The sequence below is a fragment of the Xenopus laevis genome, chromosome 8S, assembly GCF_017654675.1.
Source record: "Xenopus laevis strain J_2021 chromosome 8S, Xenopus_laevis_v10.1, whole genome shotgun sequence".
Lineage (NCBI taxonomy): Eukaryota > Metazoa > Chordata > Amphibia > Anura > Pipidae > Xenopus > Xenopus laevis.
The window spans coordinates 102,438,010-102,465,842 of record NC_054386.1 but is presented as its reverse complement, the minus strand read 5'-3'; the positions used below and the strand labels follow the sequence as shown (position 1 = coordinate 102,465,842).

The window sequence follows — 27,833 nt, the reverse complement described above, 5'->3', positions numbered from 1 at the left end:
GCAAGTCCATGTTATTCGTGTGCCCCACTTATTTACAGGGAGAGAGGTAGGTACTGCAAACTACCAGCTAATTACTCACAGAGGGAGGGGAAGTCAATGAGTAGGACCTTGCCTGCATCAGGGAGTCACCTTAATCCTTGTATCTGAATGTATAAAGGCACCTCCTCACCTACCTGCTGTATTTGCTTTGGGTGAACAGCCACATATCTTCTCGTATTCCTCTGTCTCCCTCAGCTCATCTCCATTCTGCCGGGGGATATTGAGCCACTGCACTATGGCAGGTACAGTACCATCTTCTGTTTGTCTGCTGGGGAGGGCCTGTATTTATCAACAGGGGCTGGATTTAGAGGGAGAGTTGGTAGCAGTGGGTAGGTACCTACTTCAGTAGATTTCAGAGAGCAGTAATTTATTATTTTAGGGGAACTCTGATTTCCAAGCCAAAATTTGATAAAGAGGCCCACATAACACAGAAACCCCTAATGTACCCATCACAGTTACCTGATTCTTCCAAAAATCTGAATATATGCCATTTCTATGCTGAAATCCAGCTGTTTCAAAGTTCTTCTCTTTCTGCATCATTTGAAATCCTGGCAGGGAAGGAGGGACTAAACACTGATGTTACACAATGTAACAACTTCTCCACAGCTTACAGACAGCATGCAGGAACTACATAACCCACAATGCATTGCACTGGGATGTCCCTTTCCTTATTGAAATCACATGTGCAGGGAATTGTGGGGGTTTGGAGAATGCAGGCGGAAGACAGATGGCTGTTGATACAAAGTAACAGTAGTCAGACAGCTCAGCAAAGTAGTCAGACAGATCAGCAGGAGAGCAGGGGACTGGGCAGGGGACTGGGCTTAGGGAACTGTCAGAAACCATTAAAAATCATGAAAAGTCTGTATGTTTTTAATTGATGTATATTGCAAAGTTGCTTGAAATTATGTTTACTTTTCAAAAAGCTTAAGTTATGTTTTTGTGGAGTTCCCCTTTAATATTTAAAATTGAAATATTATTTAACATTCTTCACCAGGCTTTTAAATAGTTGTTTTTGCCACTATAGGGAGGCAGATCCTAAGCACAAGGCAGTGGTCTGAATACCTGGTTAGTGTTGAGATTATTTGCGTTGAATATATTTCCATCCCTCCTCCCTCCATTGTGTCAACCCCTCCTGTTATGACTTGAACCCACTCAGTTGGGTAGGTAGAAAAGGTGCATAAACATGATACTCATAAGAACTATTTCCCATCCCCCCAATGCTCCCAGTGTGGTGCACCCCCTGCCCTACCTTGCTCCATTGCGAAGTGATGGATTTTGGGACTTGAAGTCCCTCTTTTTTTCTGAGAATCTGTGCCTCACCCACTATGGAAAGCTGAGGGACTTCAAGTCCCAGAATTCACCACTTCACAATGGATCAGGGTGAGGGAGTAGCAATGTAATAATAATTAGTTCCCTTTACTTCCCCTTTAACATTTCATATCATACATGAATTAACACTTGCAGAAGGTAAAGTCTGATCAAACAATTAGTGCAGAGCTCTATGGTTCTTATGTCCTCCAGGACTGGCACTTGGGGAGCAGAGGCACCGGCCCTAAGGTTGTTCAGTAGACATTGAGTGAGATTTTTCCAAAACCATTATTATATTTTGCAGTTTATTGTGGTTTTATTAAATATCAATAACAGATTGTGGGGAACCTACTGGGGACAGTGCACTCAAAGCTGCGACTCTGTTCGACTCTTCCATGCAGTTGGTCGGCACCCCCCCAGATGGAGTGTAGCTGGCATGGGGTTCCAGAGCTTGGTGGGCAAATAGTGCTTTCCTTCTCCTCTCCGTGTGGCTGCTGCCTTCATTTTTACTTGTCACAACATTTGATGGAATTATGTGCCCCCCAAGTATTTCACGGCACTGGGCACTGACACACCAATTCTATAATATAAAGTGTGAGAAAGAAGTTCTCAAGCCAATTATATGCAGTAACAGACTCACTGGCACATTGTTCACTGTAAGAGCCAGTGGGTTTTGACACCACTAGAATTTCTGGCCCTTCCCCAAGAGACAAGGAAGAGATGTGACAACATCAGTGGGGTTGTGACACAAGAGGAGGCTTATGGGAAATCTGTGCTACCCACAGGCATGAAATCCCTCAAAATACCTCTCCCTTCTGGGTGCCCTTGACAATCCCACCAGCCACCTTGCAGCCCTCCGAACATGAGTGTTTGCAGTGATGTCACGTGTGTAGGGGGAACACGCAGAAAAGGGACAACCAGGGAGATTGCGATCCCAGACTAGGGGTCGACAGATGACCCATCAGCTGGTACCTGCCCATCACCCCCTCATTGTTGTGCCTTAGGTAGATGCCTCTTAAGCCTTCCCCTAGTTCTGTCCTGGCACCAAATCAGTAGTCTCCTCTCAAAGCAACTTGGCCAGACCCAGCAGAGGAATGTGCTGCCCACTAGACAGGGGCAAAGATGGAATTTTAGATCTGTCCTTGTAGGATCCTCATAGTGAGATACAACTGCCTCTGACATCAACCACTTCAGGTGAAAGTAAAATGCTTTTATGTCCACCTATTAACTATAGTGCAGATTTTGCACCAAACGCATGAGGTATGGCACCCAGAATAAAGATGTCTCTCTGTCCGGCCTCCTCACTATAAGAAATGTAACATTACACGGAGACGTCACTGCTCATCTTAGTAATAATGGGCCATTGGGCACTTAAACAAAGCAACAGAGCCGTGTGACACTAGATGTGGCCATACTCATATAATAGACCTGGGGCACCCATGCATCACATGCTCATGAATTGACAGTAACATTGTAACCAATGATCTTCATTCTTAATAAATGTGGGTAATGTAGAGTTCCCCAAGTCAAGACAGAAAAATGACAGTTACATTTTCTTCTTCATGGTGTTCATGGTCAACCAGAAGTGGCTAAAGCTATAGTGCCATCGACATGCTTATGGCCCACAGCCAGTAAAGATAGTCCCAACAGAAATATACTATATTCCCTTGATAGTATAAAAAGGGCTGCATTGGATAGATACCACTGCCAATTTCCTCTCTCGCCCTTGGCTCTTACAGAATTACAGAATTACATCAGCTGTTCTCCAAGCAGGTCCAGGAGTGAGAGGCAGGATTGTGGCCAATATGGGCTGGGGGCAGGCTTGGCCAATCAAGCTGGAGGGTGGGCTGGCCAATCTGATTTGGGGTGAGCTTGGCCAATCAGGGTTGTGGTGGACTGGCTGTTTTAATTTGGGGCAGGCTTGGCCAATTGGGGTTGGGGGTGGGCTAGGCCAATCAGGGTTGTGGTGGACTGGCTGTTCTGATTTGGGGCAGGCTTGGCCAATTGGGATTGGGGGTGGGCTAGGCCAATCAGGGTTGGTGCTAAAGATAAATGGGAACAATTGTCTGTTTTGCCCTGACGCTGGGTCCATTAGGCTCAGTTGGCCAAAGGTCGACCCTGTTTGCCACTAAACCTGACCATTTACTTTCGGATCAACTCATCTCCTTCCATTTAAACGACAATGGACTGGGCCAGATGGGGCTGATCCACTGTCGGGATGTGCAGGGGAGTTAATGACAGTTTAAAGGCTGGGGAAATTAGATTGAGATTCTCAGCATAGGCGGTACCCTTGCCCAGATGGCAAATATCAGGCAGTTTGGCTCTTCTAATGCAGTGAAGCCCCTCTACACTGTGTGCACTGGAGTTCCTGCTCAAGGGGTAGTTGGGCAGATAATCAAGGCTTTCTCAGTTAGAAATCAAGGGAGCCAAGCAGTGTTTGTTTGGGGGGTGTCTGTGGTCTATCAGAAACCCTGACTCCAAGGTCCACCACCCCCAACACTTTTGCTGCGCTCACACACAACACTATAGATTGTCAGCCTGGGGGCTCACCATAATTGTTGCCACAGGCAATTACCCTTAGATTGTAAGCTCTTAAGAGCAGGCATCATCCCTTTGGTCTTCTAACAATATCCAATTGTAACTGGGATATGTTTCTGGTCAAATGTTTGTCTGTATATGAAATTGTTTGGGTGTAAAGTTCTGCAGGAACCATTGGCGATCTATAATTAATAATAAAAACCATTGGGCCAGTTCAACCCTTATTGGGCCAGAACTCTGTTTTCTTCAAATATTCTGAAATCAGTTTTTTTTTAAAGTAAATGGGATTTGTTGTAGAGCTTTTCCAGAAGATTAAAGGGGAAGTATACTATTCTTGTGCAACATGAATGCAATGAATAGGGTTTTTGCAGTATCCCTCTTGTGCATCATTGGGGTAATGCATAGCAGACTTTAATTTGGGGTCTTGTTATTTCGTGAGCTAAACAGGAAAAATGAAGCTCCTCCATGTTGTCTGCCTGTGAGGTATGTAATTAGATTTCTAGTATTCAGATAAACTTCCTACAGAATGGGCTCCACATAGCAAAACAGTCACAACAATGGATGGAGGCAGGAGGAGTTCCATCAGTATCTCTATTTCATTTACAGGGGAGGTAGAACATGGGGAAAGCACATCAAATCTCCCTCTACTGCTTTAGAATACAGCACTAAGAAAACGTGGATTTTTTTCAAATGAAAAGACAGGCAGAATGAATTTTTACTTGTGTTAGAAAAAAGCTCTATATAGGGGTATACTCCACATTTTTCCTATTCAGAAGTGATTCAGATTTGCTCATTGGTTGTTCTGTGTGTAGCTCACAATTGCGCCCCCTACAGACAGTTCTGCCACAGGCCGGTTCCTCCTGTTATAGAATATCCACCACCAGCACACACTTAGGATGATATGTAAGTAACCCAGGAGTTTTGTTACTGTTTATTCCAACAGTGCCACTGAAACAAAGCAATATAAGTGACTAATGCTGTATCTCCCTGCCAGATGCCATGAGTCATTGAACTGAAATCTCTGATCTATAAGGCAAGGACAGCATTTTAGATTTGCTCCCAGGATGTGTTCCAACTCACTGACCCACCAATCATGAACTGTTTTATTCCCTGCAGGGTCCGAATCAGCCATGTCCAACCTCTTCACATCCATCCAAGGGACCATTGATATCTTTACCAGCTACAGTGTTCGGAGCTCTCCTTGCAACGCGCTGAGCCCTGAGGAGTTCAAGAGTCTGATCCAGAAAGAGTTTTTGGATATTATTAAGGTACTGGTACTGATGCACCTCCATTGTTCCCAAGGTTGCACTTTATTGCACTGTACATAGTCTTATTGGTCTATAGATTTAGTACTGGGGCCCTGACTTGAGCTTCAATCTAATCAGATATGAATATTTATTATCATGATTGGAGTACATGGAGCCCCTGATAATACTCATCTCCCCTTGCAAACCCAATAGCCCAATCACCATAATATATTATTTATTATTATTGGGCTTGCAGGGGTAGTTGGGTATTATTGGGGTCTCCATGCACTCAGCACAGCTGCAATCATTATTTCATCTTCATATCTGCTAGTCAGAGCTGTGCATTCTAGTTCCAATATACCAGAACCACCATCAATGAGTATTCCATAAGGATTGGTATGTCACAGTCAGGAATTCACACTCGCACAGCACAGGGCATTGGAGAAAGAACTGGGCTTCTGGTAGAACCTCTCTTCGACATATAGGCCACTGGTTTTTGGACTTTTTTAATCCTTTGAGGTCTAACATTTGACCAGGGGCCAGACTTAGCTCATAATAAGGTTATACATAAATGCAAATAACTGTATTAGCCTTTCATTCACAGATGCAATAATATCTAGAATATCTAAAGCCCAAACCTAATTAATTCATCCCCCAGCCTTGCCCACAGTTCAGGAACCAGTGATGTAGAGGAGGATCCTTGGGTAGGAGGCCCCAGTGAGTCTAGTCGGGGGGATGGGCTCTAAATCGACAGTCTTATCCCTGTTTGAATGGACAGTGTTCCTATGCACTGAAGGAAAGCGGGGGGTTGTCCATCCACATAAGGGACAGATAGGGTTGCCGCCTGGCCGCTTTTTTACTGGCCTGGCCGGTAAAAATGATGGTTGATCCCAATGTTATTAATAAGGAAAAATGATAAATATATAGGAAGGCCTGTATTTTTTTGCAGAAAAGGTGGCAACCCTAGGGACAGAGGGTGCAATTATGGGGTTACTTTATTTGTATTTCCTAATTGTGCAATTTTATGTGTCCATGTGGTCGTATCTACTGTAAATGGGTGAGGCCAAACAGATGCTCAAATCACGTATTTTCACAACACCGACCTGCCATCAATTTGACCAACCGTTTCCATAACCGTTAACCGTTTCTAAGCATTTTGTTGAGAAAGGTCCCACCTCTGATCAGTTTAGGTTTATGGTATTGGAAACTTGACCAAAAACATCAACTTAACAGGAGGGTGGTTTGTGGATGAATAAGCTCAAGTTACTACATCCAGTGGGTTTCAGTAGGGCTGGGAGCAGAGGAGTGTGGCTTGTGCTGTTCTACCCACATAAGCTGTAATTATAAAGAACACAAAGTCATGGCAATGCCAGGTTTCCAGTACAGGGCTGGGGTTCCCAATTACTGTTTAATTCAGCAGCACCTCCCTTAGCTGAGCCTGCGGAGATTCCCACATTAAGCCAATACAGGCAGGTTTGCAGCAATTGATGAATCTGTTTCCAAGTTACTGCAATGAAAATGAACAAAGAGAAATTTCCCCAAAAATAAACAATAATTCAGTTGCCCTCATCTTTCAAATGACTTAAAAGAGCAGAGAGTCTTTAGAGAGATAAGGGGTGTTGCCTGGTGCCCAGGGCTGAGATTGGGTGTAACTGCTGCACCTACTGACTCGGCACAAAAGAATAAATATTTGAAAGCGTGGAGGCAAGCGGTGCCTTTATACAGACATAGTAACATAAAAAGAGATACAATTTTGATTATTAAAGGGTAAGTAGACCTTTAAAATAAGTGAATGTAAAACTGATGAGGGGGCTATTCTAAGCACTTTTGTCATTTACATTTATTATTTATTTTCTTTCTCATTCCAAGATATTACGGGATACATGTACTGTTAATATGAATGAATTTTGTTACAACAGCGCCACCTGCTGGTCAGTTTCCCACCAGTCTGACCACCAATAGTGTTGCCACCCGGCCGGTATTTTACCGGCCTAGCCGGTTAAACACCAGCCAAGGCCGGGGCCGGTATTACAAATTTAGCGGCAATGTAGCTGCCGGTAAATTTGTAATACACCTAAAAAAAGCACGTGGCCTGCCCCCAGCCTGCTCCAAACTCACCTTTTTTCCTGGGCTTCTTGCCAAATATGCACATTTGGCTCCGCCCCCTTTGACGTCACGACCAGGCCAGCCAATAGCGCGTCAGGGGCCCCGCCCCTTTAGTGGCACGGCCCACCCTTTTAACCCCACCCCCTCCACCTGCCGGTGAAGATTATTTTAAAAAGTGGCAACCCTAACCACCAAGCAGTCAAGGAAGTTGTCAGGAGAAAGAAAGAGGCTGATCTTCTTCTTAGGAATAAAATTAGAACCTTTCTCACATCTTTCCTAAGCAAAACATCAGAGCAGCCTCTTTCTTTCTCCTGACAACTTCCTTGACTACTTGCTGGTCAGACTGGTGGGAAACTGACCAGCAGGTGGCGCTGTTGGAACAAATTCATTCAAATTAAAGAAAAACTATACCCCCAACATGAATACTTGAGCAACAAGTATATATATATATATATATATATATATATATAAAAAAGTAAATATTGCCCTTTTACATCTCTTGCCTTGAACCCCCACTTCGTGATGGTCTGTGTGCTGCCTCACCTGACCAGAAATACTGCAGCTCTCACTGTAACAGGAACAGATCAGCTGACCAGAAATACTACAGCTCTAACTGTAACAGGAAGAGATCACCTGACCAGAAATACTACAGCTCTAACTGTAACAGGAAGAGATCACCTGACCAGAAATACTGCAGCTCTAACTGTAACAGGAAGAGATCACCTGACCAGAAATACTGCAGCTCTAACTGTAACAGGAAGAGATCACCTGACCAGAAATACTGCAGGTCTAACTATAACAGGAAGAGATCACCTGACCAGAAATACTGCAGCTCTAACTGTAACAGGAAGAGATCATCTGACCAGAAATACTGCAGCTCTAACTGTAACAGGAAGAGATCACCTGACCAGAAATACTGCAGCTCTAACTGTAACAGGAAGAGATCACCTGACCAGAAATACTACAGTTCTAACTGTAACAGGAAAAAGTGTGGAAGCAAAAGACACAACTCTGTCTGTTAATTGGCTCATGTGAACTAACATGTATGGTTTGTTTGTGTGCACCGTGAATCCTAGGATCCCAGGGGGTGGCCCTTATTTTTTAAAATGGCAATTTTCTATTTATGATTACCCAATGGCACATTCTACTAAAAAGTATATTATTATAAACGTGGTTTATTTAGATGAAGCAGGGTTTTCCATATGAGCTGTGTTATGCAATATTTTGTATAAAGACCTACATTGTTTGAGGGGTATAGTTTTCCTTTAACACTACATGTATCCCTTAATATCTTGGAATGAGAAATTAATTGACACTGCAAAAGTGCTTAGAATAGGCCCCTCATCAATTTTACATTCACCTATTTTAAAAGTTTACTTATTCTTTAAGGGCAAGAGGAATATTATAGCATATTGCACTAGGGTTTAACGTTTTTTAATTTTTTACCATGAGCCCTTGCGTTCTCCAGCTGCAACTGGTCCCATAATGTGGTACCGCAGCTTCCTCTTATCCGAGCAAATAGGAGGCAGGTCGGGAGTTGAAGATGTCCAAGCAAATATAAAAGTAACAAAAATGATCAGAAGCATAAAATGTACCACTGAAATGTACATTCTGGACACAAAAATTGCAAACAGTAATGCAAACTCCCTAATAAGGTAAAAAAGAAACAAAAGGTGTTATTATTGTTATGGTAGAGGCCAATTGACACAAGAATAGGTATTGCCTCTCTTCTCCATCAGCTGCTGATCTCCTGGTTCTAATTCTGCCTCTCCTAAACAATAAGCCAAAACACCTATACTGTGACTGTGGCTTTGGGCTTGTGTGGCTTGTGTGTGCCTATGGAAATCTGAGAAAAACCAGGCAGATCTTTTATAACATTGCCGTACCAGATAAACTGCACAAACCCATGCCCATTATAGCAACTCAAAACAAAAGCAGTAAATGCTTATATAGTTCTTTTGGATGTAGTTCTCTTATATAGTTATCAGATATAATTGCCCTTTAACAATGTTTTCTGAAGGGATCAATGCACATTATTAAAATTATATTTTCTCGCTTGTTTTCTCTAGGATTCCAATGTCTATAAAACTATTGAGATATTTATACAGTCCTTATATACAAAAATCCCAAAGCAAGTGGATTTTAAAGAGTTTGCGGACATTCTCAAAAGCCTGTCAGTAGCCTATTATGATGCTCTAAACATAAGGAAAGACCAGTCTATATGTGAACATCAAAAAGAACAATCACTACAGGATTTGGCAGAAACACCTGAAAAAGGAACAATACAGAAACAACACCAAACCGCAAAGACAGAGCCCAATCAGAAAGCGGACAAATACACAAAACAAGATGACACTCAGAAATCTGATCAAACAACAAATCAAGATCCCACTCTAACCACAAAACAAGAGCTTCCCACAAAGAAGCCACATAAAGCTGACCCTCACCAAGATAAAACAGGGAAAACAGATCACCATCATAAACATGATATAAAAAAAAAAAAAGAGGATCCTTCAAAGAAAGATGATACACAGAAAACAGAGCCTAAACAAAGTACTCAAGTTAAAGATACAGGTCCAACCACAAAACAAGATGACACTCAGAAAAACGATCAAACAACAAAACAACACGCCACTCAGAAACGGGGTCCAACCACAAAACAAGACGACACTAAGAAACAGGATCAAACCACAAAACAAGACGCCACTCAGAAACAGGGTCCAGCCACAAAACAAGATGACACTCAGAAACAAGATCAAACACCAAAACCAGATGACACTCAGAAACCGGGGCCAACCACAAAACAAGATGGCACTCAGAAACAGGATCATACCACAAAACTAGATGGCACTCAGAAACAGGGTCCAACCACAAAACAAGATGACACTCAGAAACAAGATCAAACACCAAAACCAGATGCCACTCAGAAACAGGGTCCAACCACAAAACAAGATGACAACCAGAAACAGGATCAAACCACAAAACAAGATGACACTCAGAAACAGGGTCCAACCATAAAACAAGATGACACCCAGAAAAAGGATCCAACAACAAAACAAGATGCCACCCAGAAACAGGGTCCAACCACAAAACAAGATGACAACCAGAAACAGGATCAAACCACAAAACAAGATGCCACTCAGAAACAGGGTCCAACAATAAAACAAGATGTTACTCAGAAACAAGGTCCAACCACAAAACAAGATGACTCTCAGAAACAGGATCAAACCACAAAACAAGATGCCACTAAGAAACAGGATCAAACAACAAAACAAGATCCCACTGAGAAACAGGATCAAACAACAAAACAAGATCCCACTCAGAAACAGGATCAAACAACAAAACAAGATCCCACCCAGAAACAGGATCAAACATACAAACAAGATGACAACCAGAAACAGAATCAAACAACAAAACAAGATGCCACTCAGAAACAGAGAGCAACAATAAAACAAGATGTTACTCAGAAACAGGGTCCAACCACAAAACAAGATGACTCTCAGAAACAGGATCAAACCACAAAACAAGATGCCACTAAGAAACAGGATCAAACAACAAAACAAGATCCCACTCAGAAACAGGATCAAACAACAAAACAAGAACCCACTCAGAAACAGGATCAAACAACAAAACAAGATGCAACTCAGAAACAGGGTCCAACCATAAAACAAGATGACACCCAGAAAAATGATCCAACAACAAAACAAGATGCCACTCAGAAACAGGGTCCAAACCTACAAAAACAAGTGACAACAAACCAGGATCAAACCACAAACACAAGATGCCACTCAGAAACACGATCAAACAACAAACAGATCCCATCAGAAACAGGATCAAACAACAAAACAAGATCCCACTCAGAAACAGGATCAAACCACAAAACAAGATGACACTCAGAATCAAGATCAAACACTAAAACCAGATGCCACTCAGAAACAGGGTCCAACAACAAAACAAGATCACAACCAGAAACAGGATCAAACCACAAAACAAAATGCCACTCAGAAACAGGGTCCAACCATAAAACAAGATAACACCCAAAAAAAGGATCCAACAACAAAGCAAGATGCCGCTCAGAAACAGGGTCCAACCACAAAACAAGATGACTCTCAGAAACAGGATCAAACCACAAAACAAGATGCCACTAACAAACAGGATCAAACAACAAAACAAGATCCCACTCAGAAACAGGATCAAACAACAAAACAAGATCCCACTCAGAAACAGGATCAAACAACAAAACAAGATGACACTCAGAAACAAGGTCCAGCCATAAAACAAGATGACACCCAGAAACAGGATCAAACAACAAAACAAGATGCCACTCAGAAAAAGGGTCCAACCACAAAACAAGATGACACTCAGAAACAAGATCAAACACCAAAACCAGATGACACTCAGAAACCGGGGCCAACCACAAAACAAGATGGCATTCAGAAACAGGGTCCAACCACAAAACAAGATGACCCTCAGAAACAGGATCAAACCACAAAACAAGATGCCACTCAGAAACAGGATCAAACCACAAAGCAAGATGACACTAAGAAAAAGGATCAAACCACAAAACAAGATGGCACTCAGAAACAGGGTCCAACCACAAAACAAGATGACACTCAGAAACAGGATCAAACACCAAAACCAGATCCCACTCAGAAACAGGGTCCAACCACAAAACAAGATGACAACCAGAAACAGGATCAAACCACAAAACAAGATGCCACTCAGAAACAGGGTCCAACAATAAAACAAGATGTTACTCAGAAACAGGGTCCAACCACAAAACAAGATGCCACTCAGAAACAGGGTCCAACCACAAAACAAGATGACACTCAGAAACAAGATCAAACACCAAAACCAGATGACACTCAGAAACAGGGTCCAACAACAAAACAAGATGACAACCAGAAACAGGATCAAACCACAAAACAAGATGCCACTCAGAAACAGGGTCCAACTATAAAACAAGATGACACCCAGAAAAAGGATCCAACAACAAAACAAGATGCCACTCAGAAACAGGGTCCAACCACAAAACAAGATGACTCTCAGAAACAGGATCAAACCACAAAACAAGATGCCACTAAGAAACACGATCAAACAACAAAACAAGATCCCACTCAGAAACAGGATCAAACAACAAAACAAGATCCCACTCAGAAACAGGATCCAACAACAAAACAAGATCCCACCCAGAAACAGGATCAAACATCCAAACAAGATGACACTCAGAAACAAGATCAAACACCAAAACCAGATGACACTCAGAAACAGGGTCCAACAACAAAACAAGATGACAACCAGAAACAGGATCAAACCACAAAACAAGATGCCACTCAGAAACAGGGTCCAACTATAAAACAAGATGACACCCAGAAAAAGGATCCAACAACAAAACAAGATGCCACTCAGAAACAGGGTCCAACCACAAAACAAGATGACTCTCAGAAACAGGATCAAACCACAAAACAAGATGCCACTAAGAAACACGATCAAACAACAAAACAAGATCCCACTCAGAAACAGGATCAAACAACAAAACAAGATCCCACTCAGAAACAGGATCCAACAACAAAACAAGATCCCACCCAGAAACAGGATCAAACATCCAAACAAGATGACACTAAGAAAAAGGATCAAACCACAAAACAAGATGGCACTCAGAAACAGGGTCCAACCACAAAACAAGATGACACTCAGAAACAAGATCAAACACCAAAACCAGATGCCACTCAGAAACAGGGTCCAACCACAAAACAAGATGACAACCAGAAACAGGATCAAACCACAAAACAAGATGCTACTCAGAAACAGGGTCCAACAATAAAACAAGATGTTACTCAGAAACAAGGTCCAACCACAAAACAAGATGACTCTCAGAAACAGGATCAAACCACAAAACAAGATGCCACTAAGAAACAGGATCAAACAACAAAACAAGATCCCACTCAGAAACAGGATCAAACAACAAAACAAGATCCCACTCAGAAACAGGATCCAACAACAAAACAAGATCCCACCCAGAAACAGGATCAAACATCCAAACAAGATGACACTAAGAAAAAGGATCAAACCACAAAACAAGAGGGCACTCAGAAACAGGATCAAACCACAAAACAAGATGCCACTCAGAAACAGGATCAAACCACAAAGCAAGATGACACGAAGAAAAAGGATCAAACACCAAAACCAGATGAAACTCAGAAACCGGGGCAAACCAGAAAACAAGATGACACTCAGAAACAGGATCAAACCACAAAACAAGATGCCACTCAGAAACAGGGTCCAACCACAAAACAAGATGACACTCGGAAACAAGATCAAACACCAAAACCAGATGCCACTCAGAAACAGGGTCCAACAACAAAACAAGATGACAACCAGAAACAGGATCAAACCACAAAACAAGATGCCACTCAGAAACAGGGTCCAACTATAAAACAAGATGACACCCAGAAAAAGGATCCAACAACAAAACAAGATGCCACTCAGAAACAGGGTCCAACCACAAAACAAGATGACTCTCAGAAACAGGATCAAACCACAAAACAAGATGCCACTAAGAAACAGGATCAAACAGCAAAACAAGATCCCACTCAGAAACAGGATCAAACAACAAAAAAAGATCCCACTCAGAAACAGGATCCAACAACAAAACAAGATCCCACCCAGAAAAAGGATCAAACATCCAAACAAGATGACACTAAGAAAAAGGATCAAACCACAAAACAAGATGGCACTCAGAAACAGGGTCCAACCACAAAAAAAGATGACACTCAGAAAAAGGATCAAACCACAAAACAAGATGCCATTCAGAAACAGGGTCCAACCACAAAACAAGATGCCACTCAGAAACAGGGTCCAACCACAAAACAACATGACACTCAGAAACAAGATCAAACACCAAAACCAGATGACACTCAGAAACAGGATCAAACCACAAAGCAAGATGACACTAAGAAAAAGGATCAAACACCAAAACCAGATGAAACTCATAAACCGGGGCCAACCACAAAACAAGATGGCACTCAGAAACAGGATCAAACCACAAAACAAGATGCCACTCAGAAACAGGGTCCAACCACAAAACAAGATGACACTCAGAAACAAGATCAAACACCAAAACCAGATGCCACTCAGAAACAGGGTCCAACAACAAAACAAGATGACAACCAGAAACAGGATCAAACCACAAAACAAGATGCCACTCAGAAACAGGGTCCAACCATAAAACAAGATGACACCCAGAAAAAGGATCCAACAACAAAACAAGATGCCACTCAGAAACAGGTTCCAACTACAAAACAAGATGACTCTCAGAAACAGGATCAAACCACAAAACAAGATGCCACTAAGAAACAGGATCAAACAACAAAACAAGATCCCACTCAGAAACAGGATCAAACAACAAAACAAGATCCCACTCAGAAACAGGATCAAACAACAAAACAAGATCCCAACCAGAAACAGGATCAAACATCCAAACAAGATGACACTAAGAAAAAGGATCAAACCACAAAACAAGATGGCACTCAGAAACAGGGTCCAACCACAAAACAAGATAACACTCAGAAACAAGATCAAACACCAAAACCAGATGCCACTCAGAAACAGGGTCCAACCACAAAACAAGATGACAACCAGAAACAGGATCAAACCACAAAACAAGATGCTACTCAGAAACAGGGTCCAACAATAAAACAAGATGTTACTCAGAAACAAGGTCCAACAACAAAACAAGATGACTCTCAGAAACAGGATCAAACCACAAAACAAGATGACACTCAGAAACAAGATCAAACACCAAAACCAGATGCAACTCAGAAACAGGGTCCAACCACAAAACAAGATGACAACCAGAAACAGGATCAAACCACAAAACAAGATGCTACTCAGAAACAGGGTCCAACAATAAAACAAGATGTTACTCAGAAACAAGGTCCAGCCACAAAACAAGATGACTCTAAGAAACAGGATCAAACAACAAAACAAGATCCCACTCAGAAACTGGATCAAACAACAAAACAAGATCCCACTCAGAAACAGGATCCAACAACAAAACAAGATCCCACCCAGAAACAGGATCAAACATCCAAACAAGATGACACTAAGAAAAAGGATCAAACCACAAAACAAGATGGCACTCAGAAACAGGGTCCAACCACAAAACAAGATGACACTCAGAAAAAGGATCAAACCACAAAACAAGATGCCATTCAGAAACAGGGTCCAACCACAAAACAAGATGCCACTCAGAAACAGGGTCCAACCACAAAACAAGATGACACTCAGAAACAAGATCAAACACAAAAACCAGATGACACTCAGAAACCGGGGCCAACCACAAAACAAGATGGCATTCAGAAACAGGGTCCCACCACAAAACAAAATGACCCTCAGAAACAGGATCAAACCACAAAACAAGATGCCACTCAGAAACAGGATCAAACCACAAAGCAAGATGACACTAAGAAAAAGGATCAAAAACCAAAACCAGATGAAACGCAGAAACCGGGGCCAACCACAAAACAAGATGGCACTCAGAAACAGGATCAAACCACAAAACAAGACGGCACTCAGAAACAGGGTCCAACCACAAAACAAGATGACACTCAGAAACAAGATCAAACACCAAAACCAGATGCCACTCAGAAACAGGGTCCAACAACAAAACAAGATGACAACCAGAAACAGGATCAAACCACAAAACAAGATGCCACTCAGAAACAGGGTCCAACCATAAAACAAGATGACACCCAGAAAAAGGATCCAACAACAAAACAAGATGCCACTCAGAAACAGGGTCCAACCACAAAACAAGATGACTCTCAGAAACAGGATCAAACCACAAAACAAGATGCCACTAAGAAACAGGATCAAACAACAAAACAAGATCCCACTCAGAAACAGGATCAAACAAGAAAACAAGATCCCACTCAGAAACAGGATCAAACAACAAAACAAGATCCCACCCAGAAACCGGATCAAACATCCAAACAAGATGACACTAAGAAAAAGGATCAAACCACAAAACAAGATGGCACTCAGAAACAGGGTCCAACCACAAAACAAGATGACACTCAGAAACAAGATCAAAGACCAAAACCAGATGCCACTCAGAAACAAGGTCCAACCACAAAACAAGATGACAACCAGAAACAGGATCAAGCCACAAAACAAGATGCTACTCAGAAACAGGGTCCAACAATAAAACAAGATGTTACTCAGAAACAAGGTCCAACCACAAAACAAGATGACTCTCAGAAACAGGATCAAACCACAAAACAAGATGCCACTAAGAAACAGGATCAAACAACAAAACAAGATCCCACTCAGAAACAGGATCAAACAACAAAACAAGATCCCACTCAGAAACAGGATCCAACAACAAAACAAGATCCCACCCAGAAACAGGATCAAACATCCAAACAAGATGACACTAAGAAAAAGGATCAAACCACAAAACAAGATGGCACTCAGAAACAGGGTCCAACCACAAATCAAGATGACACTCAGAAAAAGGATCAAACCACAAAACAAGATGCCATTCAGAAACAGGGTCCAACCACAAAACAAGATGACACTCAGAAACAGGGTCCAACCACAAAACAAGATGACACTCAGAAACAAGATCAAACACCAAAACCAGATGACACTCAGAAACCATGGCCAACCATAAAACAAGATGGCATTCAGAAACAGGGTCCCACCACAAAACAAGATGACCCTCAGAAACAGGATCAAACCACAAAACAAGATGCCACTCAGAAACAGGATCAAACCACAAAGCAAGATGACACTAAGAAAAAGGATCAAACACCAAAACCAGATGAAACTCAGAAACCGGGGCCAACCACAAAACAAGATGGCACTCAGAAACAGGATCAAACCACAAAACAAGACGGCACTCAGAAACAGGGTCCAACCACAAAACAAGATGACTCTCAGAAACAAGATCAAACACCAAAACCAGATGCCACTCAGAAACAGGGTCCAACATCAAAACAGGATGACAACCAGAAACAGGATCAAACCACAAAACAAGATGCCACTCAGAAACAGGGTCCAACTATAAAACAAGATAACACCCAGAAAAAGGATCCAACAACAAAACAAGATGCCACTCAGAAACAGGGTCCAACCACAAAACAAGATGACTCTCAGAAACAAGATCAAACCACAAAACAAGATGCCACTAAGAAACAGGATCAAACAACAAAACAAGATCCCACTCAGAAACAGGATCAAACAACAAAACAAAATCCCACTCAGAAACAGGATCCAACAACAAAACAAGATCCCACCCAGAAACAGGATCAAACATCCAAACAAGATGACACTAAGAAAAAGGATCAAACCACAAAACAAGATGGCACTCAGAAACAGGGTCCAACCACAAAACAAGATGACACTCAGAAAAAGGATCAAACCACAAAACAAGATGCCATTCAGAAACAGGGTCCAACCACAAAACAAGATGCCACTCAGAAACATGGTCCAACCACAAAACAAGATGACACTCAGAAACAAGATCAAACACCAAAACCAGATGACACTCAGAAACCGAGGCCAACCACAAAACAAGATGGCATTCAGAAACAGGGTCCCACCACAAAACAAGATGACCCTCAGAAACAGGATCAAACCACAAAACAAGATGCCACTCAGAAACAGGATCAAACCACAAAGCAAGATGACACTAAGAAAAAGGATCAAACACCAAAACCAGATGAAACTCAGAAACCGGGGCCAACCACAAAACAAGATGGCACTCAGAAACAGGATCAAACCACAAAACAAGACGGCACTCAGAAACAGGGTCCAACCACAAAACAAGATGACACTCAGAAACAAGATCAAACACCAAAACCAGATGCCACTCACAAACAGGGTCCAACAAAAAAACAAGATGACAACCAGAAACAGGATCAAACCACAAAACAAAATGCCACTCAGAAACAGGGTCCAACTATAAAACAAGATGACACCCAGAAAAAGGATCCAACAACAAAACAAGATGCCACTCAGAAACAGGATCAAACGACAACACAAGATGCCACTAAGAAACAGGATCAAACAACAAAACAAGATCCCACTCAGAAACAGGATCAAACAACAAAACAAGATCCCACTCAGAAACAAGATCCAACAACAAAACAAGATCCCACCCAGAAACAGGATCAAACTTCCAAACAAGATGACACTAAGAAAAAGGATCAAACCACAAAACAAGATGGCACTCAGAAACAGGGTCCAACAATAAAACAAGATGTTACTCAGAAACAAGGTCCAACCACAAAACAAGATGACTCTGAGAAACAGGATCAAACCACAAAACAGGATGCCACTAAGAAACAGGATCAAACAACAAAACAAGATCCCACTCAGAAACAGGATCAAACAACAAAACAAGATCCCACTCAGAAACAGGATCCAACAACAAAACAAGATCCCACCCAGAAACAGGATCAAACATCCAAACAAGATGACACTAAGAAAAAGGATCAAACCACAAAACAAGAGGGCACTCAGAAACAGGATCAAACCACAAAACAAGATGCCACTCAGAAACAGGATCAAACCACAAAGCAAGATGACACTAAGAAAAAGGATCAAACACCAAAACCAGATGAAACTCAGAAACAGGATCAAACCACAAAACAAGATGCCACTCAGAAACAGGGTCCAACCATAAAACAAGATGACACTCAGAAACAAGATCAAACACCAAAACCAGATGCCACTCAGAAACAAGGTCCAACAACAAAACAAGATGACAACCAGAAACAGGATCAAACCACAAAACAAGATGCCACTCAGAAACAGGGTCCAACTATAAAACAAGATGACACCCAGAAAAAGGATCCAACAACAAAACAAGATGCCACTCAGAAACAGGGTCCAACCACAAAACAAGATGACTCTAAGAAACAGGATCAAACCACAAAACAAGATGCCACTAAGAAACAGGATCAAACAACAAAACAAGATCCCACTCAGAAACAGGATCAAACAACAAAACAAGATCCCACTCAGAAACAGGATCAAACAACAAAACAAGATCCCACCCAGAAACAGGATCAAACATCCAAACAAGATGACACTAAGAAAAAGGATCAAACCACAAAACAAGAGGGCACTCAGAAACAGGATCAAACCACAAAACAAGATGCCACTCAGAAACAGGATCAAACCACAAAGCAAGATGACACTAAGAAAAAGGATCAAACACCAAAACCAGATGAAACTCAGAAACAGGATCAAACCACAAAACAAGATGGCACTCAGAAACAGGGTCCAACCACAAAACAAGATGACACTCAGAAACAAGATCAAACACCAAAACCAGATGCCACTCAGAAACAGGGTCCAACCACAAAACAAGATGACAACCAGAAACAGGATCAAACCACAAAACAAGATGCTACTCAGAAACAGGGTCCAACAATAAAACAAGATGTTACTCAGAAACAAGGTCCAACCACAAAACAAGATGACTCTCAGAAACAGGATCAAACCACAAAACAAGATGCCACTAAGGAACAGGATCAAACAACAAAACAAGATCCCACTCAGAAACAGGATCAAACAACAAAACAAGATCCCACTCAGAAACGGGATCCAACAACAAAACAAGATCCCACCCAGAAACAGGATCAAACATCCAAACAAGATGACACTAAGAAAAAGGATCAAACCACAAAACAAGATGGCACTCAGAAACAGGGTCCAACCACAAAACAAGATGACACTCAGAAACAAGATCAAACACCAAAACCAGATGCCACTCAGAAACAGGGTCCAACCACAAAACAAGATGACAACCAGAAACAGGATCAAACCACAAAACAAGATGCTACTCAGAAACAGGGTCCAACAATAAAACAAGATGTTACTCAGAAACAGGGTCCAACCACAAAACAAGATGACTCTCAGAAACAGGATCAAACCACAAAACAAGATGGCACTAAGAAACAGGATCAAACAACAAAGCAAGATCCCACTCAGAAACAGGATCAAACAACAAAACAAGATCCCACTCAGAAACAGGATCCAACAACAAAACAAGAACCCACCCAGAAACAGGATCAAACATCCAAACAAGATGACACTAAGAAAAAGGATCAAACCACAAAACAAGAGGGCACTCAGAAACAGGGTCCAACCACAAAACAAGATGACACTCAGAAAAAGGATCAAACCACAAAACAAGATGCCATTCAGAAACAGGGTCCAACCACAAAACAAGATGCCACTCAGAAACAGGGTCCAACCACAAAACAAGATGACACTCAGAAACAAGATCAAACACCAAAACCAGATGACACTCAGAAACCGGGGCCTACCACAAAACAAGATGGCATTCAGAAACAAGGTCCAACCACAAAACAAGATGACTCTCAGAAACAGGATCAAACCACAAAACAAGATGCCACTAAGAAACAGGATCAAACATCCAAACAAGATCCCACTCAGAAACAGGATCAAACAACAAAACAAGATCCCACTCAGAAACAGGATCCAACAACAAAACAAGATCCCACCCAGAAACAGGATCAAACATCCAAACAAGATGACACTCAGAAACAGGATCAAACCACAAAACAAGATGCCACTCAGAAACAGGGTCCAACCATAAAACAAGATGACACCCAGAAAAAGGATGCAACAACAAAACAAGATGCCACTCAGAAACAGGGTCCAACCACAAAACAAGATGACACTCAGAAAAAGGATCAAACCACAAAACAAGATGCCATTCAGAAACAGGGTCCAACCACAAAACAAGATGCCACTCAGAAACAGGGTCCAACCACAAAACAAGATGACACTCAGAAACAAGATCAAACAACAAAACAAGATCCCACCCAGAAACAGGATCAAACATCCAAACAAGATGACACTAAGAAAAAGGATCAAACCACAAAACAAGAGGGCACTCAGAAACAGGATCAAACCACAAAACAAGATGGCACTCAGAAACAGGATCAAACCACAAAACAAGATGCCACTCAGAAACAGGGTCCAACCACAAAACAAGATGACACTCAGAAACAAGATCAAACACCAAAACCAGATGCCACTCAGAAGCAGGGTCCAACAACAAAACAAGATGACAACCAGAAACAGGATCAAACCACAAAACAAGATGCCACTCAGAAACAGGGTCCAACCATAAAACAAGATGACACCCAGAAAAAGGATGCAACAACAAAACAAGATGCCACTCAGAAACAGGGTCCAACCACAAAACAAGATGACTCTCAGAAACAGGATCAAACCACAAAACAAGATGCCACTCAGAAACAAGATCAAACACCAAAACCAGATGCCACTCAGAAACAGGGTCCAACAACAAAACAAGATGACAACCAGAAACAGGATCAAACCACAAAACAAGATGCAACTCAGAAACAGGGCCCAACTATAAAACAAGATGACACCCAGAAAAAGGATCCAACAACAAAACAAGATGCCACTCAGAAACAGGGTCCAACCACAAAACAAGATGACTCTAAGAAACAGGATCAAACCACAAAACAAGATGCCACTAAGAAACAGGATCAAACAACAAAACAAGATCCCACTCAGAAACAGGATCAAACAACAAAACAAGATCCCACTCAGACACAGGATCAAACAACAAAACAAGATCCCACCCAGAAACAGGATCAAACATCCAAACAAGATGACAACCAGAAACAGGATCAAACCACAAAACAAGATGCTACTCAGAAACAGGGTCCAACAATAAAACAAGATGTTACTCAGAAACAAGGTCCAACCACAAAACAAGATGACTCTCAGAAACAGGATCAAACCACAAAACAAGATGCCACTAAGAAACAGGATCAAACAACAAAACAAGATCCCACTCAGAAACAGGATCAAACAACAAAACAAGATCCCACTCAGAAACAGGATCCAACAACAAAACAAGATCCCATCCAGAAACAGGATCAAACATCCAAACAAGATGACACTAAGAAAAAGGATCAAACCACAAAACAAGATGGCACTCAGAAACAGGGTCCAACCACAAAACAAGATGACAATCAGAAAAAGGATCAAACCACAAAACAAAATGCCATTCAGAAACAGGGTCCAACCACAAAACAAGATGCCACTCAGAAACAGGGTCCAACCACAAAACAAGATGACACTCAGAAACAAGATCAAACACCAAAACCAGATGAAACTCAGAAACCGGGGCCAACCACAAAACAAGATGGCACTCAGAAACAGGATCAAACCACAAAACAAGACGGCACTCAGAAACAGGGTCCAACCACAAAACAAGATGACACTCAGAAACAGAACCAAACCACAAAACAAGATCCCACTCAGAAACAGGATCAAACAACAAAACAAGATGCCACTCAGAAACAGGGTCCCACCACAAAACAAGATGACAACCAGAAACAGTATCAAACCACAAAACAAGATGCCACTCAGAAACAGGAAGACACTCAGAAACAGGATCAAACAACGAAACAAGATCCCACTGAGAAACAGGGTCCAACCAAAGATGCCACTCTGAAACAGGATCAAACCATAAACCAAGATGCCACTCAGAACCAGGATCAAACCACAAAAAAAGATTCCACTCAGAAACAGGACCAACCCACAAAACAAGATCCCACTAAAAAACAGGACCAAACCACAAAACAAGATCCAACTCAGAAACAAGATCAAACCACAAAACAAGATCCAACTCAGAAACAGGAACAAACAACAAAACAAGATCCCACTCAGAAAAATGACCAAAAAACAAGACAATATCCCACTCAGAAACAGGATCAAACCATAAAACAAGATTCCATTCAGAAACAGGATCAATTCACAAAACAAGATCCCACTCAGAAACTGGACCAAACCACAAAACAAGGTTCTAATCAGAAACAGGATAAAACCACAGAACAAGATCCCATTCAGAAACAAGATCAAATCACAAAACAAGATCCTAGTCAGAAACAGGATCAAACCACAAAACCAGATCCTAGTCAGAAACAGGATCAAGCAACAAAGCAAGATTCCACCCAACCCCCAAAACAAGAGGTTCCCCCAAAGATCACACATAAAACGGACCCATACCCAGTTCCACCAATACAAGAGGATCACCATCATAAAGGTGATAAAAAAACAAAAGAAGATCATACAAAGAAAAATGATCCAACACAGAAAACAGAGCCCAAACCCAATACTAAAGAAAAAAAGGATCATCAAGATCTCACTCAGACACAGGACCAAACAACAAAACAAAATTCCACTCAGCAACAGGGTCAAACCACAAAACAAGATGCCAATCAGAAAAAGGATCAAACAACAAAACAAGATGCCACTCAGAAACAGGATCAAACCGCAAAACAAGATGCCACTCAGAAACAGGGTCAAACCACAAAACAAGATGCCAATCAGAACCAGGATCAAACAACAAAACAAGATGATTCTCAGAAACAAGATCAAACAACAAAACAAGATGCCACTCAGAAACAGGGTCCAACCACAAACCAAGATGCCACTCAGAACCAGGATCAAAGCACAAAAAAAGATTCCACTCAGAAACAAGATCAAACCACAAAACAAGATCCCACTCAGAAACAGGATCAAACAACGAAACAAGATCAAACAACAAAACAAGATGCCACTCAGAAACAGGGTCCAACCACAAACCAAGATGCCACTCAGAACCAGGATCAAAGCACAAAAAAAGATTCCACTCAGAAACAAGATCAAACCACAAAACAAGTACCCACTCAGAAAAAGGATGGAAGCACACAGCCAATAGCTCCACCAGTGAAAGAGGAGCATAACGATGACAAAAAAACAATTAAGGAATCCAGAAAAAAAGATGATCCAATAAAGAAAAGAGACCCCAGAGCAGCTCCACCAGAGGAGCATCATAAGGAGCCTAAACAAGATCTCAGTAAGAAACAGGACCACACTACAAAACAAGATCCCACCCAGGAACAGGATCAAAGCAGAAAACATGATTCCTCTAAGAAAGAGGAGTCCGCAAAACAGGATCACATTGTGATATCAGATAAAAAGAACAAAGAGGATCCCACTAAGAAAAATGATCAAAAACAGAAAACAGAGGTGACACAGAAACCAGCTTCAATAGCAAAAGCGGATCATCCTCATAAAGATGATCATATAAAGAAACATGATTCCACAACTAAGGAACCCACAGCCCAACAAGGTGGAACGGAACAAAAAGAAACAGAAGAACCATCTTCACCATCACAGTGCTCATCTTCATTGGTTGGGAAACTACAGCACAGTGCTTTTTCTGAAGGAGAACATTCCGATGACCCAAATTCAAGTGATCCACAAAAGTACTATACATACTTCGAAACAACATTTACTCAGTACCATGGGCAACAAGTAACCCACAGAGAAGACAACACAGTGAAAACGGAGCAACACACCAAAATTCATATTTCCCATCACAAGAAAGGAGGTTCACCTCTACACAGTACCTGGGATTCCCACATCCAATTGGCTGTAGAGGATGATCCTTCTGAAGATGAAGATGATCAGCAGGAGGAGGATGAGGCGACAGGATTTAGCTACTTTCCAACCGCAACTATGGAATCATCTTTGTGGCCACCACAGGTGAAGAGATCTGATGACAAACAGGTTTTAGGAAGTTGCTTGTTGCCTCAAGAAGTGTCACAGAATCAACTGCCACCTGCAAGGCCCTCAAGCCCATTTTATGAATATTCACGGCAGCAAATGTTTCAGACTTCCGGATACAGTTATTTTGAGTCCTCCCAAGGAACTACTGAGCAGCAAACCTCTGATGCCCCGAATACCTCATCTGGAGCTCAAGGAGAGTCCCCAACAGAAGACAAGCAAGAGAAGCCAAAGCTATCCTTCAAGTTCAAGTGGCCCTGGCACTAACTACCTGACCTGCTGTTCATGTTACTGGCCCAATGACATGATTGGCTGAGGCAGGTGTGTATCTAAGGAAGTTCTCAGGAGATATATTTTATCTTTTCTCTACCCTCTCATCTTCTCTTTAATTTTAAGCAGCACAATTATATATAGAGTGACACCACAGTGATTCGTGACTACATGAAGCTTATGTAGTTAAAGAGCTTTGGTTGGTGCCCAAAGAACAATGAACAGGGAAGTTAATCTTGAAATTAATTTTTGGTATGTGATTTATATTTGATTATTAATTTATTCAACACATTCTTCTTTCCTCAACATTCCAGTGTAACATTTATACTACTGGTTGCTAGAAATCAGTCATTTGTTGAATGTAGGATGAACAAAGGAACAAAGGGTGTATAGGGGATAATAACAGCAAGGATCTAGGAGGGACTGCCCATAGCAACCAAGTACTATTCCAAAGCTGAATGCCAAGCCTTCCTGACATTCAGAAGCTTCTCTAATTCTAACAGGGGTTTCTCGTACTTTAACACATAATTTTAAACTGTGAAATCTTGAAATGTCTCTTTTCATTTCTCTTCCTTACAAATGAAAGATTTGACTTAAATGAAGTGTTAATGAAATACATATATCCACCCTCATTAAACATGATTTTCTGAATCTACTAATTCAGTGACTTGTATTTATTTTTGGTGCTGAGTTGAATGAGGAATGTGAATATTCTAATGTCTGGTCTATCCTTGCGAATATTCTAATTATAGCTGCAGGGTCAGATTTGTGTTTGGGAATCTAATTAAAAGCAGTATCTACAACTATTCTCATGGACAATGAGTCCATCCCCACCCCTGTAAGTTTGGTTGAAAAGGAATGGGGAGCAGTTAGGAAGAGTGCAGATTGATGTGGATGAAAGGAGTATTTGGGTGGGGGGTTGGCAGACCTGGGTTTGCCTACATACTAAATGTCACATGGCATTTGCCCACTTCCACATACATGTACTGTTTCTACCCAGGCCAGCTGAGACAGTGTTGGAAATACAACTCATTCAGTATGGAATGTGATAGATGGGTGCCTTCGGGCATGTGGCAAAGGGATGCCCAGAACGTACCAGGTGCAATCTTTGCAGAGAACTTTGCCATATATATAGTAATTGCCCTATGTCATGTCAAGGTATTGAGGATGTCTTTATTGAAGAAATGGGTGAACCTGATTAACCAAGCTCAGCATGCTCCTGGAGCTAAATCTTCCACTCCTCCTGTACCCCAGGGTTCTACATCTTCCACTCCTCCTGTACCCCAGGGTTCTACATCTTCCACTCCTCCTGTACCCCAGGATTCTACATCTTCCACTCCTCCTGTGCCCCAGGGTGCTGCAGGGCCTTCCAAATATAGACCAACTTTGGATGGTAAGGTACTTCCCCTTCATCAGGCGAAAGTTTTTGACTGCTCCCATTCCTCCTTGCCTAGCCTATCCCTCTCAACTGCCCTCTTGCTTGTTCTCTCCCCCCATCCTCACCCTCTCACCCTACTCAAGGTAAACAGAGGGAGGAGGGCTGGTCTAAAGTCAGCAAGTCTAGGAGGGATAGGTAAAAAGGGGTAAAACAAAGCCTGGCAGAGGAGGAGTTTTCCTTAGAGAGTGACTCTGTGTCCCTTGCAGAAAATGGTTTGGGTCCTTATATTGGGCAGAGTGGGTGGAGTTGGAGGAGGAGGTTGTTCAGTTCGCTAGGGAGTTGGCTAAGGATTCCTATGATGCCAATAGTTCCTCATCCTTTGACTCTGAGGATATCCCAGTTGAGGAAGCAGAGAGGATTCCCTTTGTGCTCTCCGGTAAGCGGGAAGGTTCAGATGATGACAGAAGGACTCCAAAATTAAATCACTCTATAAATGGTTGTCCCTCCTGTAAGTGCAAGGAAATTGGTCTATTTTTTGTTCCGAATTGAGGCACACATTTTATTTTTGCAAGAGACAAGGCTATGTCACCTGGCCAATATACATAAATCCAAAAAGGAATGGAGCCACAGTCCCTCCTATTGGTCTCTTGCGGCCAAGCCTTATGATGGAGTGGTGGGCCTTTTTAAGACTGATAAGGTGACAGTCAAAGTAGTTATTCAAGTAGAAATGGGTCATCCTGCAACATGGGCAAGATCATCATCTTCTTAATATTTATGGTCCTCAGTCAAACAGGCTGATGAAGGAACTGTTTAGCAGGATTAAGTCCTTTCTTTTTAAAGCCCAGTTGGTAGGTTTTGGCGGTGACTTTAACACCATGAGTAGGTGCATGGCCAGGGGAGTTGCTGCAGTCCGACTGGGTTCTGATAGTCCCTTCCTCAACAGAGGCTGGTCTTTGTGGATCTGCACATTCACCACTACCCAGACATTGTTATATCATTGTATTGGGTTGAAAAGACCAAAGCCTATAAAATTCAACCCAAACCGCATAAGGATTTTTTTCAGGCCCAGGAAAACTTAGTAGTTGTCTGCAGCCAGGACCGCCATCAGAAATCGCAGGGCCCCATACGACAACGTTTCTTGGGCCCCCTGGGCTGTGCCCACCGCAAGCCCCACCTACAGGTCCACCCTCCCTACCACACAGTAAAAAAACAAAAAAAATATTGGTGGCTAGGGTTCCAACATGTTAATAAAAAATAAAAAGATATTGGTGGTCAGGGCCCCCCATAAAAAAAAAACATTTGTGGCCAGG

General features: G+C 41.9%; 1 protein-coding gene across 1 annotated transcript; it reads left to right on the top strand.

Annotated features, from left to right (window-relative positions):
- The first annotated feature begins 21 nt into the window (after positions 1–21).
- On the top strand, positions 22–25,142 carry LOC121397657 (repetin-like). Its single transcript, XM_041574716.1, has 4 exons — positions 22–281; positions 5,002–5,153; positions 9,308–10,172; positions 23,644–25,142. The coding sequence occupies exons 1-4, from the start codon at positions 275–277 to the stop codon at positions 25,140–25,142; spliced, it is 2,523 nt and encodes an 840-aa protein (XP_041430650.1). The 5' UTR covers positions 22–274.
- The last annotated feature ends 2,691 nt before the right edge of the window (positions 25,143–27,833 follow it).